Genomic DNA, 14,843 nt, shown 5'->3' with positions numbered 1-14,843 from the left:
TGATCTCGGTTCAGGTCATGATCTCACAGACCGTGAGCTCCGCATTGGGCTCCAGCACTAAGCTTGGAGCCTGCTTAGGATTCTCTCTATGCTCCTCCCTCTCTGCCTTTCACTCTCTCTCTTTCTCTCTCTCTCCAAATAAATAAAATTAGTTTAAAAAAACTTCATGGAATACAAAGATATTACATAAACATAGTAAAGACTGTTTACCAAAATCTAATAGCAAATAGCTTTTTTTTAATATCAAATTTATTGTCAAATTGGTTTCCATAAAACACCCAGTGCTTATCCCAAAAGGTGCCCTCCTTAATACCCATCACCCACCTTCCCCTCCCTCCCACCCCCCATCTACCCTCAGTTTGTTCTCAGTTTTTAAGAGTCTCTTATGCTTTGGCTCTCTCCCTCTCTAACCTCTTTTTTTTTTTTTTTTCCCTCCGCTCCCCCATGGTCTTCTGTTAAGTTTCTCAGGATCCACAAAGGAGTGAAAACATATGGTATCTGTCGTTCTCTGTATGACTTATTTCACTTAGCGTAACACTCTCCAGTTCCATCCACATTGCTACAAAAGGCCGTATTTCATTCTTTCTCATTGCCACGTAGTATTCCATTGTGTATATAAACCACAATTTCTTTATCCATTCGTCAGTTGATGGACATTTAGGCTCTTTCCATAATCTGGCTACTGTTGAAAGTGCTGCTATAAACATTGGGGTACAAGTGCCCCTATGCATCAGCACTCCTGTATCCCTTGGGTAAATTCCTAGCAGTGCTATTGCTGGGTCATAGGGTAGGTCTATTTTTAATTGCAAATAGCATTTTAATCATTGAAATAGGGAAGGTATTTCCACTTAAAATCTATTTTCTTTGCCTTTTTGTCCTAGTCCGTTTGAATTACTTCCAGTAGATTCTCCCCAGTGTGAGACTTTGTCCTGGAAGTTTAATTTTAAAAACTCGTAGTCCTTAGACTTCTCTGGTATGTCCCCACCTTACAGTTGACCTCTTGCATTCTCCCCAAAATGGAGGTGTCAGAAACCCTTTCCAGTTTCAGGTGCTTTTTCTGCAAATTGGCTCACTCTGCTTCCCAGAATATCTGTTTGGTAGTTAGGGTATTTCCTTTTGTGGGGCCCAGTAGACATCTCATTACTCTTCTCTGCTTTCTCTCTGACAGATACTAATACCACTTGGGTCTTAACAGCTGTCAATAGTTTGTCCTCATCTACCCATACTTGGGGGTTTGTCGTTGCCTTACCACCTTTTGTTGCTGTTGTTTGTAGGTTTTGATTTTACCATCCTAGTGCTTTGGCATTTTTTATGATTTGAGGAGACTGTGAAAAACTGAAGTGCTGCTGCCACTTTGTGCAAATCTCCCTTCTTTTGTCATATGTAAATTTGTTTCCTAATCATTAAAAAATAGAATGCTACATCCTATGGTAAATAATTTTTTCCATGGACTGTGATATGGAGCCTTGCTCAAAAAGTTGTCTTTTTTTTTAAACCTAGAAAACTTGAATTCAAGTCCCGGTTTGGTTATTTGCAAATTGTTGTTTTTGTCATTTAATCTGAGCATCAGCTTCTTTTTTGTAGTGTGGAAATAACAGTATCTGAGTTTTGTTGATTATTCAACAGCATTTCTAGAAATGCTTTGCAAAGTAAAAAGTGCAATCAATGCAAATACAAAATATCATTACTTCTTCAGTTTGCCTTAACTGAGAACTTTCCTAGGGTTTGCCCTTTCCCATGCATGTTTTTTTCCAAAAAGTTTTTTTTTTTAAATTACAGGAGAGTATAGCAAAATTCTTACTGTGTAATCAAGAATATTTGACCCATCACAGAGGCCCAGTGAATTAGCCAGGCGTGAAATCCTTTGCAGAAATGATAGTGTCTTTCTTCAAATACTTTGATGCTGCTTTATTTGAATCACATCAAATATAGTAAGCATTAAAATGCCCAAGATCCCACCAAAGCATTTCCTTTGAAGAGCTCGTGGACCCCTCTCCAAAACAAAACGAGTTATCTGTTTGTTTGTTTGTTTGTTTGTTTCTTATAGAGCGCAAGCAGGGAAGAGGATGGAGGGAGGGAGGGAGAGAGAGAGACAGAGAGAGAGAGAACCTCGAGCAGGCTGCACGCTCAGTGGAGAGCCCAATGAGAGGCTCGATCCCACAACCCTGGGATCAAGACCAAAGCCGAAATCAAGAGTCAGACACTCAACTGACTGAGCTACCCAGGCACCCCCAAAATGAATTTTTAAAGCATAGTACTATTACACATACATTTATGTACATAAAACCTTATGTTTTCTACCTAAAAATAGACCATACTGATAATAATTGTTCCCAATAGGGAGGACTGGGAATATCAGAAGTAGTGATGAACAGGGATTTAGCCCTATATTTAATGTTTTAAACTTTAAAAAATAGCTTTAGGGGCACGTGGGTGGCTCAGTCATTTAAGCGTCCAACTTCGGCTCAGGTCATGATCTCATGGTTCATGGGTTCGAGCTCCGCTTCGGGCTCTGTGCTGACAGCTCAGAGCTTGGAGCTTGCTTGCTTCAGATTGTCTCCCCCTCTCTCTGCCCCTCCCCTTCTCATGCTCTGTCTGTCTCTCTTGCTCTCAAATAAACATTTAAAAAAAATTTTAAATAGCTTTACTGATGTATAATTAATATACTATAAAATTCACCCATTTAAAGCTTATTTACAGATTGTGCAGCCATCATCATAATCTCATTTTAGAACATTTTTATCACTCTAGAAAGAAACCTGTGCTCAGTAGCAATCACTCCTCATTCTCTTCCATCAGCTTCTTCCTTTCTTTATGGATTTGCCTATTCTAGATGTAAATATAGATGAAATCATGTAATATGTGACCTTCTGTGACTGGCTTTTTTCATTTAGCACAATGTTTTTCAAGGTTCTCCTGTACTATATAGTATGTATCACTATTACTTTCCTTTTTATTACTAAGTAATGGTCCATTGTATGGTGATAGCACATTTTATTTACCACCAAGCTCTGGGCAGAACCACATTGCCTGATGCTAACACAGTTCCTCACTTTCCTCTTTGAAGATTCTTATCCTGCCCACTCTACCAGTTCCCTCTTCTTCCTGACAAGTTTTTTTTTCATGAAATATTTATTTAAGAAAATAAGTATTACACAGAAGAAGACACTTTAAACTAGTTAAATTTAGGTGAATCTTTGTAAAGCATAAGCTGGGTCCTCATTTCAGAGGTATATCCTGAATAGGAATTTCTGGGGTTTATAACTTATAGACATTGAGGGGATGTGGGATGAGAAGGATTTACCCTACAATGGCCTAATTTGCTAATATGAGATGTAACAAAGGAAAACAATGGTAACCTGAACAAATATTTATTGCATATTTTGTTCTGAACAGTAGTCTAAAAGTTTTACATACTAGCAATCCTCATGGTAACCCTGCAAGGTATGTATGATGTATTCAATTTATGGGTGAAAAAAACCTGACGTTCATAGGGTAAAAATGTTATCCAAACTCAAAGCTAAGAAAGATGAGTAGAGATTCAAACCCACATTTCTGTGACTTCAAAGTCCCAAGTGCTTTGGCCAACCTCTCTAATTAGACCTAGAGTTGGACAGTGGTATGGGAAGTGCTATCTCTGTATATGAAGTTTAGATTCATTTTAGTGAATTCAAGGGGCAGTAGGCTTGGGGCAGAAGATCCAAAGCCCCAACAGACTATTCCTAAACCTGTAATGTCATATCTGGGAAAAAACATTGATTTTTTTTTTCATTGAGAGATGTCTTCTGAGGCTACCTCTGCAAGGCCATATAGGAGAGGGGCAGGTTCCCATAAATCTCCTCTGCCTCATCCACTGCTAACAATGAATTCTAGCTGTGGAGTTACTGTTTCTCTGAACCAAGTGGGATCCAAGCAGCCAAAGTTTGAATTAACTCAAGCAAGCCACAGGCTTGCCTGAAGCAGGATACTGGGAGGTGCTTCTCACTTGGTCTAAGTTTCCAGAACTAGCCTGTCAGTTGTTACTGAGAGAAGAATTCTGCCAATAAGAGTGGTGGAAAAGAGAAAGGAATAATGGGAAGACAGCACAGGTAAAGAATAGGACCCAGAAGAAAATCCTGGATGGATTTTGTTGGCAGTATTACTTATAGTGGCTAAAAACAACAGCCCTGGGTACAAAATTCATGTCTGTCTATTAAAAATGGTTGAGGGGTACCTGGGTGGCTCAGTCAGTTAAGTGTCCAACTTTGGCTCAGGTCATGATTTCACAGTTCGTGGGCTCGAGCCCCGTGTTGGGCTCTGTACTGACAGTTCGGAGCCTGGAGCCTGCTTCTGATTCTATGTCTCCCTCTCTCTCTGCCCCTCCCCTGCTCACGCTCTGTCTCTCTCTGTCTCAAAAATAAATAAATGTAAAAAAAATTTTTTAAACGATTGTGTTAACTATAGAATATCGTTAGCAATGTACCATGGAATACTGTGCAGTCATGACAAAGAGTGGTTTAGAAATGCACAGAATGACTTGGTGAGCCTGCCACTATGCAGATAAAAGCAAGATTCAAAGGAATGTAGATAACATGAGGTCATTTTAAAAAGATTACCCCTAAAACATTTATATCTAATTATATGACTATGGAAAAGAATGTGGAAAGTTGTACACCAGGTTAGCAGTGATTTCTAAGAATAAAGTGAGGAGAACTGCAGTCAGTCAAGGGGGTGAAAAGAGAATATGGTAAGTGAAATAAATTAAGAGAGCATCTTATTAAAGGGAGGGAGTCCAAAATAAAAGGAGCATATAGGATATGGTTTCATTTTGTAAAAGTATTTGGTCTAAGCTTTCTGAAAAGAGCAGGGATTATAGTTCAGAAATCAGGGGATAATGGATGCTTGACATCAATGCTTCAAGACTTCACAGAGGCTACCCCTCCGGGGTGGGGGTTGGGGGTACCTTCAGACATTCTCATGCCTCAGTCTTTTACCTGCACCCTTTTATACAAAGCCCAAGTCCCCAACTTCCAACTTTTCTCTCACAAGATCCTTCCTTCTCAATGATCAACATTACAATGAATTCTATAAGAATGTAACTTTGCCTGCATTGAAGACCACTCATTTATAAGTTTAGTCAAGCTGTATAATCAGTCTTGTCTCAACCACTCTAATGAAGAACAGGCCTTGAGTTTGACCTTTAAAATAAAACCTCACTAAAAGGTTCTCCTACAAAGGCAAATTTTGCATCCCCCTCTGATTAAACAAAAACTGATAATTTGAAATGTCTATAATTACAGTTATGTCATAGGTTTCAAAGATACAGGATCTATTTCAGAGGTAAGATCAAGGTCAAACTGTTTAGCTTCTTCTCTCCCCGGCAGTCTCTCTGGAATAGAATGATTTTTTCATAACAGGACCATAAGGTGGTGGATTGTGCATATTTATGGGGAAAGGTAATGGAAGATTCATTTTCCCATTACAAAGTAATCACCTAGAGCCATAAGACATATATAATGAAGGGATTGATAAAGAAGCTCAGGGGTGCCTGGATGGCTCAGTCGGTTAAGCATCCAACTTTGGCCTAGGTCATGATCTTGCCGTTCCTGAGTTCGAGCCCCGTGTCAGGCTCTGTGCGGGCAGCTCAGAGCCTGGAGCCTGTTTCAGATTCTGTGCCTCCCTCTCTCTCTCTTCCCCTCCCCCACTCACACTCTGTCTCTCTCTCAAAAATAAGTAAACATTAAAAATTTTTTTAAGTTTAAAAATTTTGATAGCTGTATGTCTAGAAGCAGGGTGAAAACTTATTTTAAAGTTGTTAAGCATTTTCATTGGTGGAGGAAGATTGCTTTTTTTAAATTTCACTTTATGAAAACATTTTAGTGAGACTTTTGATCAATACCCCACCCTAAATGACAAAATTCTACTCAGGAATGTAGTTTCAGCCCACAGCTAATAACATCATACACAGTGATAAAAGTCTGAACGCTTTTCCTCTAAGATCAGGAACAAGACAAGGATACCGACTCTAACCACTTTTATTCAACATAGTATTGGAAATCCTAGCCAGAGAAATTGGGCAAGAAAAGTAAAAGGCATCCAGAGAGGAAGAAGTAAAGCCTCACTACTTGCAGATGACATATAAACACTCCACTAGGGTGCCTGGCTCAGTCAGTAGAGCATGAGACTCTTGATCTCAGGGTTGTGAGTTCAAGCCCCATGTTGGCTGTAAAGTTTAAACATTATTAATAATAAGTAATAAAGACTCCAACAGAAAATTTAGAACTAGTAAGTGAATTCAGTCAAGTTGCAGGATGCAAAATCAATATACAAAATCAGTTGTGTTTTTATACACTAATAATGAACTATCAGAAAAATTAAGAGCCCCATTTACAATTGCCTCAAAAAGAATAAAATACCTAGGAATAAATTTAACCAAGGAGGTGAAAGACCTGTAGTTGAAAACTGTAAGACGCTGATGGAAGACATTGAGGAAGACACAAAGAAATGGAAAGATGCTTCATGCTTATGGGTTGGAAGAATTCATATTGTTTATTTTTTTAATGTTTATTTTTGAGAGAAGCAGAACAGGCAGAGAGAGAGGGAGACACAGAATCTGAAGCAGGCTCCAGGCTCCGAGCTGTCAGCACAGAGCCTGACGCAGGGCTCAAACCCATGAGCCACGAGATCATGACCTGAGCAGAAGTTGGACGCTTAACTGACTGAGCCACCCAGGCGCCCCAAGAATTAATATTGTTAAAATGCCCATACTATCCAAAGAAATCTACAGATTCAGTTCAGTTCCTACAAAAATTTCACAGTATTTTTATGTAGAAATAGAATAAATACCCTAAAATTTGTGTGGAACCACAAAAGTAATCAAAACAATCTTAAGAAAGAAGAACAAAGTTGGAAGCATCACACTTTCTGATTTCAAACTATATTACCAAAGCTTAGTAATCAAAACAGTATGGCATTGGCATAAAAACAGACACATAGGTCAATGGAACAGAATAGAAAGCCCAGAAATAAACTCACACATATAGTCAATTAATTTAGGACGGTAAAGCCACAAATAGGCAATGGGGAAAGGACAGTCTCTTAAATGATGTTGGGACAACTGTATAGCCACATGCAAAAGAATGAAGCTGGACCACTATCATACCCATACACAAAAATTAACTTAAAATTGATTAAATATTTGAACATAAGACCTGAAACCATACAACTCCTAGAAGAAAACATAGGCAATAAGCTTCTTGACATTGGTCTTGGTAGTGCTTTTTTGGATCTGACACCAAAAGTAAAGGCAACAAAAGCAAAAATAAACAACTGAAACTACATCAAACTAAAAGTTTCCATAGCAAAGGAAATCATCAACAGAATGAAATCATCAACTACTGAATGGGAGAAAATACTTGCAAATCATGTATTTAATAAGGAGTTCATAACCAAAACATGTAAAGAACTCATACGACTAAAAAGCAGTAAAACAACCCAATCAAAAAATGGGAAGAGGATCTGAATAGACATTTTTCCAAAGAAGACCTGCCAGGGGACATCTGTGACTTAGTTGGTTAAGCTTCTGACTCTTGATTTTGCTCAGGTCATGATCTCCATGTTTGTGGAATTGGGGCTCTGTGCTGACTGTGTGGTGCCTGCTTTGAATTCTCTCTCCCATTCTCTCTGCCCCTCCCCTGCTCGTGTGCATGCAGGTGCACGTGCACACATGCTCTCTCTATATATGTATGTATATTTGTATATGTATTTATATATATATATATATTTATATATATATGTTTATATATATATAAAAACATAGGAGCACCTGGGTGGGTCAGTCGGTTAAGCGTCCGGCTTTAGCTCAGGTCATGGTCTCCTGGCTCTTGATTTAGAGCCCTGCTTCCAGCTCTGTGCTGACAGCTTGGAGCCTGGGGCCTGCTTTGGATTCTGTGTCTGTCTCCTTTTCTCTGCCACTCTCCTGCTCATGTTCTGTCTTTCTCCCTCTTTCAAAAATGAATAAACGTTAAAATTTTTTTAAAGGCCATACAGATGGCCAACAGGTTCATGAAAAGGAGCTCAGTATCACTCATCATCAGGGAAATGTAAATCAAAGCTACACTGAGATATCACCCTACACCTGTTAGAATGGTTATTATCAAAAATACATGAACTAACAAGTGTTGGTGAGGATGTGGACAAAAGGGACCCCTTGTGCGCTATTGGTGGGAATGTAAATTGGTGCATCCACTATGGAAAACACTATGGCGTTTCCTCAAAAAAGTTAAAAATAGAACTACTATATGATTTAGTAATTCCACTATTGGCTATCCAAAGGAAACAAAACACTAACTTGAAAAGATACCTGTACCTTCATGTTCACTGCAGCATTATTGACAATAGCCAAGACATGGAAGCTACCTAAGTGTTATCAATGGATGAATGGATAAAGAAAATGTGAAAATGTATATGTATGTTTACTATATATAAAGGAGTATTTTATATATAGGTGTGTGTATATATATATATATATATATATATATATATATATATATCATTCAACAAGAAAAAAAGGAAATTTGCCATGTGTAACAACATGGATGGACCTTGACAGAATTTGAAATAAGTCCATAGAGAAAGACCAATATCATATATTCTCAAATACATGTGGAATCTAAAAACAAACAAAAACCAGAAATACCTCATAGATACAAAGAACAAATGAAAAGTTTCCAGAGGCAGGGGATGAAGGGATTGGTGAAATGGGTGAAGGCAGTCAAGAGATACAGACTTTTCAATCATAGAATAAATAAGTCCTGGAGATATAATATACAGTATGATGACTAATTAATACTGTGTTATATATTTGAAAGTTGCTAAGAAAGTAGAACTTACAGGTTCTCATAAGAAAAAAAAATTATGTGTGGTGATGTATGTTAGCTTATTGTGATAATCATTTCGAAATATATCCAAATACAAATTACTGTGTTGTACACCTGAAACTAATGTTATGTCAATTATATATCAATAAAAATAAAAAATAAGCTTAAGAAATGAAGTTTGAACATATAAAAAAGCTAAATTTTTGTCAAACTAATTTCATGCTTTGTCTCTGTTGTGTGTTCATGTGAGGTTATGATGACGTGATCTAGGTTTTCAGTTGTCATTAAAAAAAAAATTTTTCCCCTTCTCACTGGGCCCCAGAGAATGTGGTGGAATCTGATTCCAAGTAATGAGGATATTATCACAAGCACTCCTACAGGAACCATAAAGGATGTTAGGTCAGGTCAAAAAGGAGAGAGATGGCCTATCCAGGTCACCAGTTGGGCATGACCCCTGGACTCTTAGAAACATTAATACATATCTGCAGCATCCAAATGTTTTTCTTTTCCATATTATAATTTCTCTTTGTTCCCCTCAACCACAAATGTAGATAAAAATGTAGAGCCTGGATGGGGCTGTGCTTTGAGGAACTAAGGGAAGGGCCTGGGTCTCCACTCGCCTAAGGCAGCACAGAAAGGACACTAGTTGCCCAGGAAAGATGGGCAAAATATAGAAGCAGGTCACCATCAGAAGTTTTAGGAAAGCAGCTGTCTGTTGACTACTGACACAGATTATTGGATAGTGCTACAAGTATTCGTCAGAATCCCTCAGATGGGGAGGGGAGTCAGGTGAAAAGGTGTGCTTTCTAGAGTACACACAATGCGGAATTGTTGTCACCTGAGCTTTACAAGTAACTCGGACCCTTGGAACACGGAGATTTCATAGCCCAAGTTACATCTGCTTTCTCCTGCCCACATTAAAACTGGCCACCTGCCCTACCATAGACTATCATAATCTGGTTCAAACTTCATTTGCTGGAATTTGAGATTTTATAAACTTTTGATTATTTGACAATTTATAAATGTTTAGCAATCGATATTGTGTCTAGATTTCACTTGTGTTAAGGAGTAGCAAGAGACATTCTGCCCAGGGAATGAATCTGGCCCTATATTTTATGGTTAGCACCATTTAATTATTCGCTGGATAAACATTTATTAAGCATCTACAATCAACACTAAATAAGATGACCATTCCATGATGTCAGGATGTAATAGGAGAAAAGGCATTTTCATCAATAATGATTACACAATTTTGGAATTCATAATAGAGGTCAGTTAGAGGCATATACCTATTGAGTGTCTTCCCCATCACTTTTTACCACAGGAAAAAGCTCATGGAGAAATGGAAAATGGAGACTGAGTCATACCTGAGGAAAGATACAGGTTCTACTACTTAACCAGATCTAGAGCAAATTTTCTTTGCTTCCTCATGAACAAGATGGAGGTTTCATAGGGAAGTTGGGAGGATTAAGTTGAGACAATGAATGCAAAGTATTTAATACAGTTCCTAGCACAGAATGAATAACATTAATATTACACTTGCTTTGTGCTGTCTTCACCAAGAAATATCTACCACCTCTAAGTTCCATTACCTGTAATTGGAGAGATTGCTTCAGATGTCAGTCAACAAGTTATTAGTTTCAATAAATTTTAAAAATAGACAAAATTTTAGTTTTGTGCATATACTTAGCACTGTGGTAGGGGCCTCTATGCTATTATAAAATTAGTATAAATAGAGTTTGCTAAGTCTACATGATGTTCATCAGACATGAGATATTTGGAGATCTGAAATTCATCCCATGAAGATTAGTACAGAGGAAATGCTATGAAAGCTTCTCTAAAAGAAAAAGAAATGAAACCTTTTGGATAAAGAGTGAGGATGGCTATAGGAAGGTCTTGGAAATACCAGGAAGTAATAAATTGTATATACATATGTCATATTAAACATCTGCCAGATTTGATAAGGTTCATGACTTCAACACTTGCCCCTTGACAATCAGGGTCTTCTGGTTTACCAGGTATAGTACATCCCACAGAGTCCCAGAACAAAGTAGACTCAATAACTATGCCAAGTGGAATCTGAAGAGATGTATAATCTGAATAAAGTTTTATTTATTTTTGGATTTAAACACTCCTCGTTTTCTGAATGCACATTTATAGGGCAAATTGCTCACATTAAAAACTGTCCTCATAATATGTAGTGGTATTGCAATGAAAAAACAAGTGAAAATAATAAATGCAGGTACATGTGGTAATGTATGTCAAACAGCTTACATGAAAGATGACGTGTCCTAAAAAAGTTCCTGGTGAATGGAAAAAAATGGCCTAAGGCAGACAACGATGTCTATAGATGCATATGAAGAGTTCAAATGAAACGTGGAAAAGTAAGAAGTAATAAAACATTTACTATATTAAATAAATAAAACCTCAGTTACTAAAATGAATAATAAAAGCAGATGAATCCCTGCTCCTACATTAGTATATTTTTATGGACTGAATAATTCTAGAGCCACTGGAGCTATCAATTCCCACTTCACCTATACATCCCTGAGCCTTTCATTCCCACTCAGTGCTTGAGATGCTTGATATATTTGACTTCTTCCTCCCTCTTATGGCTCTGATTCCTCCTCTTCCTCTTCCTCCTCTTCCTCTTCCTCCTCTTCCTCTTCCTCTTCCTCTTTCTCTTTCTCTTTCTCTTTCTCTTTCTCTTTCTCTTTCTCTTTCTCTTCTGATGGAGGCTCTTCAGCTGCCTCTTCTGCAGCAGGTATTTCAGGCTCTGGGGGCTTTACCACAGCCTTTTCTGGACCCTTTTCTGTGGGTTCTGGATGAGCTTCTTTTGTACATTTACAAAGGATGATGACACAAACAATTATCAATACTGTGCCCAAAAGTATCAGGAGTAATATGAGCAAACAGTCTGAGAAATTTTCTTTATCTTTGTGAACAGTGGTAGTGTTTTGAGTTTCACCTGGGTGTGGTGCACTAGGAGAGCCACTGTCCACACTACCCCCATTTCCTGCAGTTTTGCAGTTGGGGGGTGCATAGCCAGCCTCACAATGGCAGTGCTTTAAATTGTTGCAGACTCCTCTCCCGTTACACATTTCTTTCGGTTCACAGTCGTAGTTGAGCACAGCATGATCAGTGCAGGAGCGATTCATACAGATTTTCTCTGGGGCACAAAGAGTGCCAATGTGCACATATCCATTATCAGGGCTATCAGTAATGTCATAGACATCCATGCTCCAGCAGAAATCATCTTTATGAGGGACCTGAATCATTGTTTGATTAGGTTTAATTTCTGGTACATGTTTGATATTTGTACATATGATTTTCCCACAATATATGTTTTCATCCTCACATTTAACGTATTCTGACCTAGGTGATGTGGGAAAGCCACAGTTTCCAAATCGGTCTCCTTTGGTGTTCATGGAAATGTAACAGTCTTCTGGGGCAGACCTTGCAGGGTACCCAAAAACATGTAGACATTGAATATCCGGGGTCCTGCACACACCCTGAACACAATAGTGAACTCTCTCACAAGTTGTACCATCTTGCTTGTATGTGTCGTGGGGGCATATTGCAGTCGTACCATCACAATATTCAGGAAGGTCACACTCTCCAAGAGCAGGACGACACATGAATCCCTTTTCTGCAAATCCACATGTTTCATTACAGCAGGGTCCAGGACTACACTTTGCATTTTCCTTCAGCCTACATGTTTGGTCACAGCACCGGTGATCACCACAGTCAGGTCCGCAGTCACACTCCTCATTGTCCTCCAACACACCATTTCCACACTCTGCATTCCTACGCAGGCGATGTTGGGGCCGAGGCTTGTTAAATAGGCAGTCCCCTTTGTGTTCCCGGAGGAACTGGTAGAAGTAATCAGAGCTGCAGTTGCTGAAGCCACCTTCTTTGGTGATATTTTCACGCATGAGGCACAAGCGTTTCTCTCTACAAGCGCAGGCCGAGTGGTCGTGCCGAATACCCAAGTTGTGCCCAAGCTCATGGGCCATGAGCGCTGCAAACAGGAGGACGTCTTCATGATGGAAGGACTCAACGGCTGCCGCAAAGCCACTGGAACAGGCACCACTGAGAAATGCCTGTCCCACGTCTCCTTCAGGGTGATGTCCAACGATCATGTGGGCAACATCGTGCTTCACGCGACGGGAGAGCTTCTCCTGTCTCCAGCTGTTGAAATTCCCGAGTGTAACTTGCAGGTCCGCCGGGACTTCTATGAGGTCCCCCTCGGTCCAAATCTCCATTCCAGCCAGCACCACCTCTGTGTTTATCCCCCTGGTGAAGCTGTTGGCCAGAGCGGTGATGTCCATGACCCTCTGGACCGTCTCACTGACGTCACTGCCCCACATTTGGAACCGCTGGTTGTCGACCACGACGAACATCTCCACGTACTTGGTGTGTGACCAAAAGGAGGACGGTGCCTGTGGACTGTGAGGCTTCCTGCTCCCCCGCTGCCGGCTGGCAGGCGCCACTTGGCTGCCTTTGGAAGTGACCCCACAGGAGACTCGAGCTTGGTGTGCCATCGTGTACAACACATGTTCAGAGCGTTTCAAAGCGTCCTTGGGCTTAAGGCCATAGGGTTTCCCCTCCTTCATCAGGATGCCCCTGAGGCCTGAACAGGTGTTGAGAGAAACAAAAGAACCCGGGACTCCTTCTATGTAGCCTTCATAGTGACAGTCATGTGAGATGAAAGGCGTTTCTTGCCCCAGGACGCCACTGTGGTAGCTGAAGACTGGAAAGTTCTTCACAAAAAAGTCTCTCTTCGCCTTCAGGTGAATCATCCATTTCTGGCCCTGCATTAAGAGCATATAGGATGCCTTTTCCACTGGGTCTTCCCTTCCCTTGACTGTCAGGCTCTTGGGGATGACCGTTTCATAAGAAGAGTAATATACAGATCCCAGGTCACAGTACATGCTTGGCAGGAAAATCACCAACAGCAGCACGATCCCCAATCTGACACTCGAGGGTTCTGGCACTTGCCCCAGCCTCAAGTTCCTCTTCTGCTGAGCCCAAATCTGAAACTTTACCTTACCCTCTTTCGAGGCCCCTTGGTTTTTCCATGATGACAGTATAGAGGCAGGGTGTCTCAAAGAGGCTGCCACTGAAACAGCCATTGTGAATCAGTTGGCACTGCAGGGCTTCCGTCCTACAGCAGCAGCTCTGCCTAGCATGTTGAGCCTCAGAGACTCAAGTATCAGCCCCAGATCTGGGCTGGCTCCCTTAGGGATGGCTGCTGTCCAGCTCTTGGGTTACAGACTTAGGGACTGTATTTCTACTTGCTCTTGGCCTTTTCTGGTTCCCTTACCATATGACTTCCTTCCAACAGCAGTAGCTTTAACGTTCCTTGGGTAAGTTCCCTTTGTCCTCACAGAGAGATGCCATGTGGGCAGACTGTAATGATCCAGCCAGTACTATAACTCAGGCAAATTATCCTTATTCTCAACCCAGGCCACACTACTCCTGATATCCGTTAATCTGTTCATTCTTTGAAATCCAACATTCTGGCAGGAGGTTGGGGGGAGGGGACAGGGATCCTTTGGGGATCTCTGAACAGGACAAAGTTCTCTGTTGCCCATGCCTCCCGTCCCCATTTCTGTAGCGTTCAGGATACTGTTTCGCAGCCCAAGCCTCCTTTGTCAGCCTTTGTTCATTACACATTCAGTTTAGACATTTTATATCTGCATATAAACATATTTTTTTCTGCTATGAAGTTTTCCTAATGCACATATTAAGTGACAAATGAAATGAGCTCGGTTTTACCATGGAAATAGGTGAGGAGGATCGACATTCAGTTCCTCCCAACAGACCCAACACAAGAAGAAACTAAGTAGGTATCTAGTTACCATTCCACCAAGAAAATAAAAACTGGAGTCTGTAAGAATTTTTTTGAAGATTTCTTCACTCTTTTCACTAAAATTGAACTGTATTGTCTGTGTAAGTCTTTGGATTTGGTTTTGTGTCAAT

The 14,843-nt window shown here is 40.1% G+C and overlaps 2 protein-coding genes across 4 annotated transcripts in view; one reads left to right on the top strand and one right to left on the bottom strand.

Annotated features, from left to right (window-relative positions):
* TMEM116 (transmembrane protein 116) overlaps nucleotides 1-14,843 on the top strand; it is a 152,287-nt gene that overhangs the window by 95,142 nt on the left and 42,302 nt on the right. The gene's annotated exons all lie outside the window — the stretch shown is intronic.
* On the bottom strand, nucleotides 10,949-14,369 carry LOC109277635 (disintegrin and metalloproteinase domain-containing protein 1-like). The gene has a single exon (XM_019467417.2). It carries the CDS (start codon nucleotides 13,991-13,993, stop codon nucleotides 11,468-11,470), a length of 2,526 nt encoding a protein of 841 aa, XP_019322962.2. The 5' UTR covers nucleotides 13,994-14,369; the 3' UTR covers nucleotides 10,949-11,467.

Source organism: Panthera pardus, unplaced genomic scaffold (genome assembly GCF_024362965.1).
Source record: "Panthera pardus isolate Hobbes unplaced genomic scaffold, ASM2436296v1 HiC_scaffold_15, whole genome shotgun sequence".
NCBI classification, from domain to species: domain Eukaryota; kingdom Metazoa; phylum Chordata; class Mammalia; order Carnivora; family Felidae; genus Panthera; species Panthera pardus.
Note: the sequence above shows the minus strand (reverse complement) of the source record. Positions and strands in the feature narration are given on the sequence as shown.

Excerpts from the sequence above, each read along its gene's own strand:
- LOC109277635 (XM_019467417.2), bottom strand. The coding sequence starts at position 13,993 with ATGGCTGTTTCAGTGGCAGCCTCTTTGAGACACCCTGCCTCTATACTG.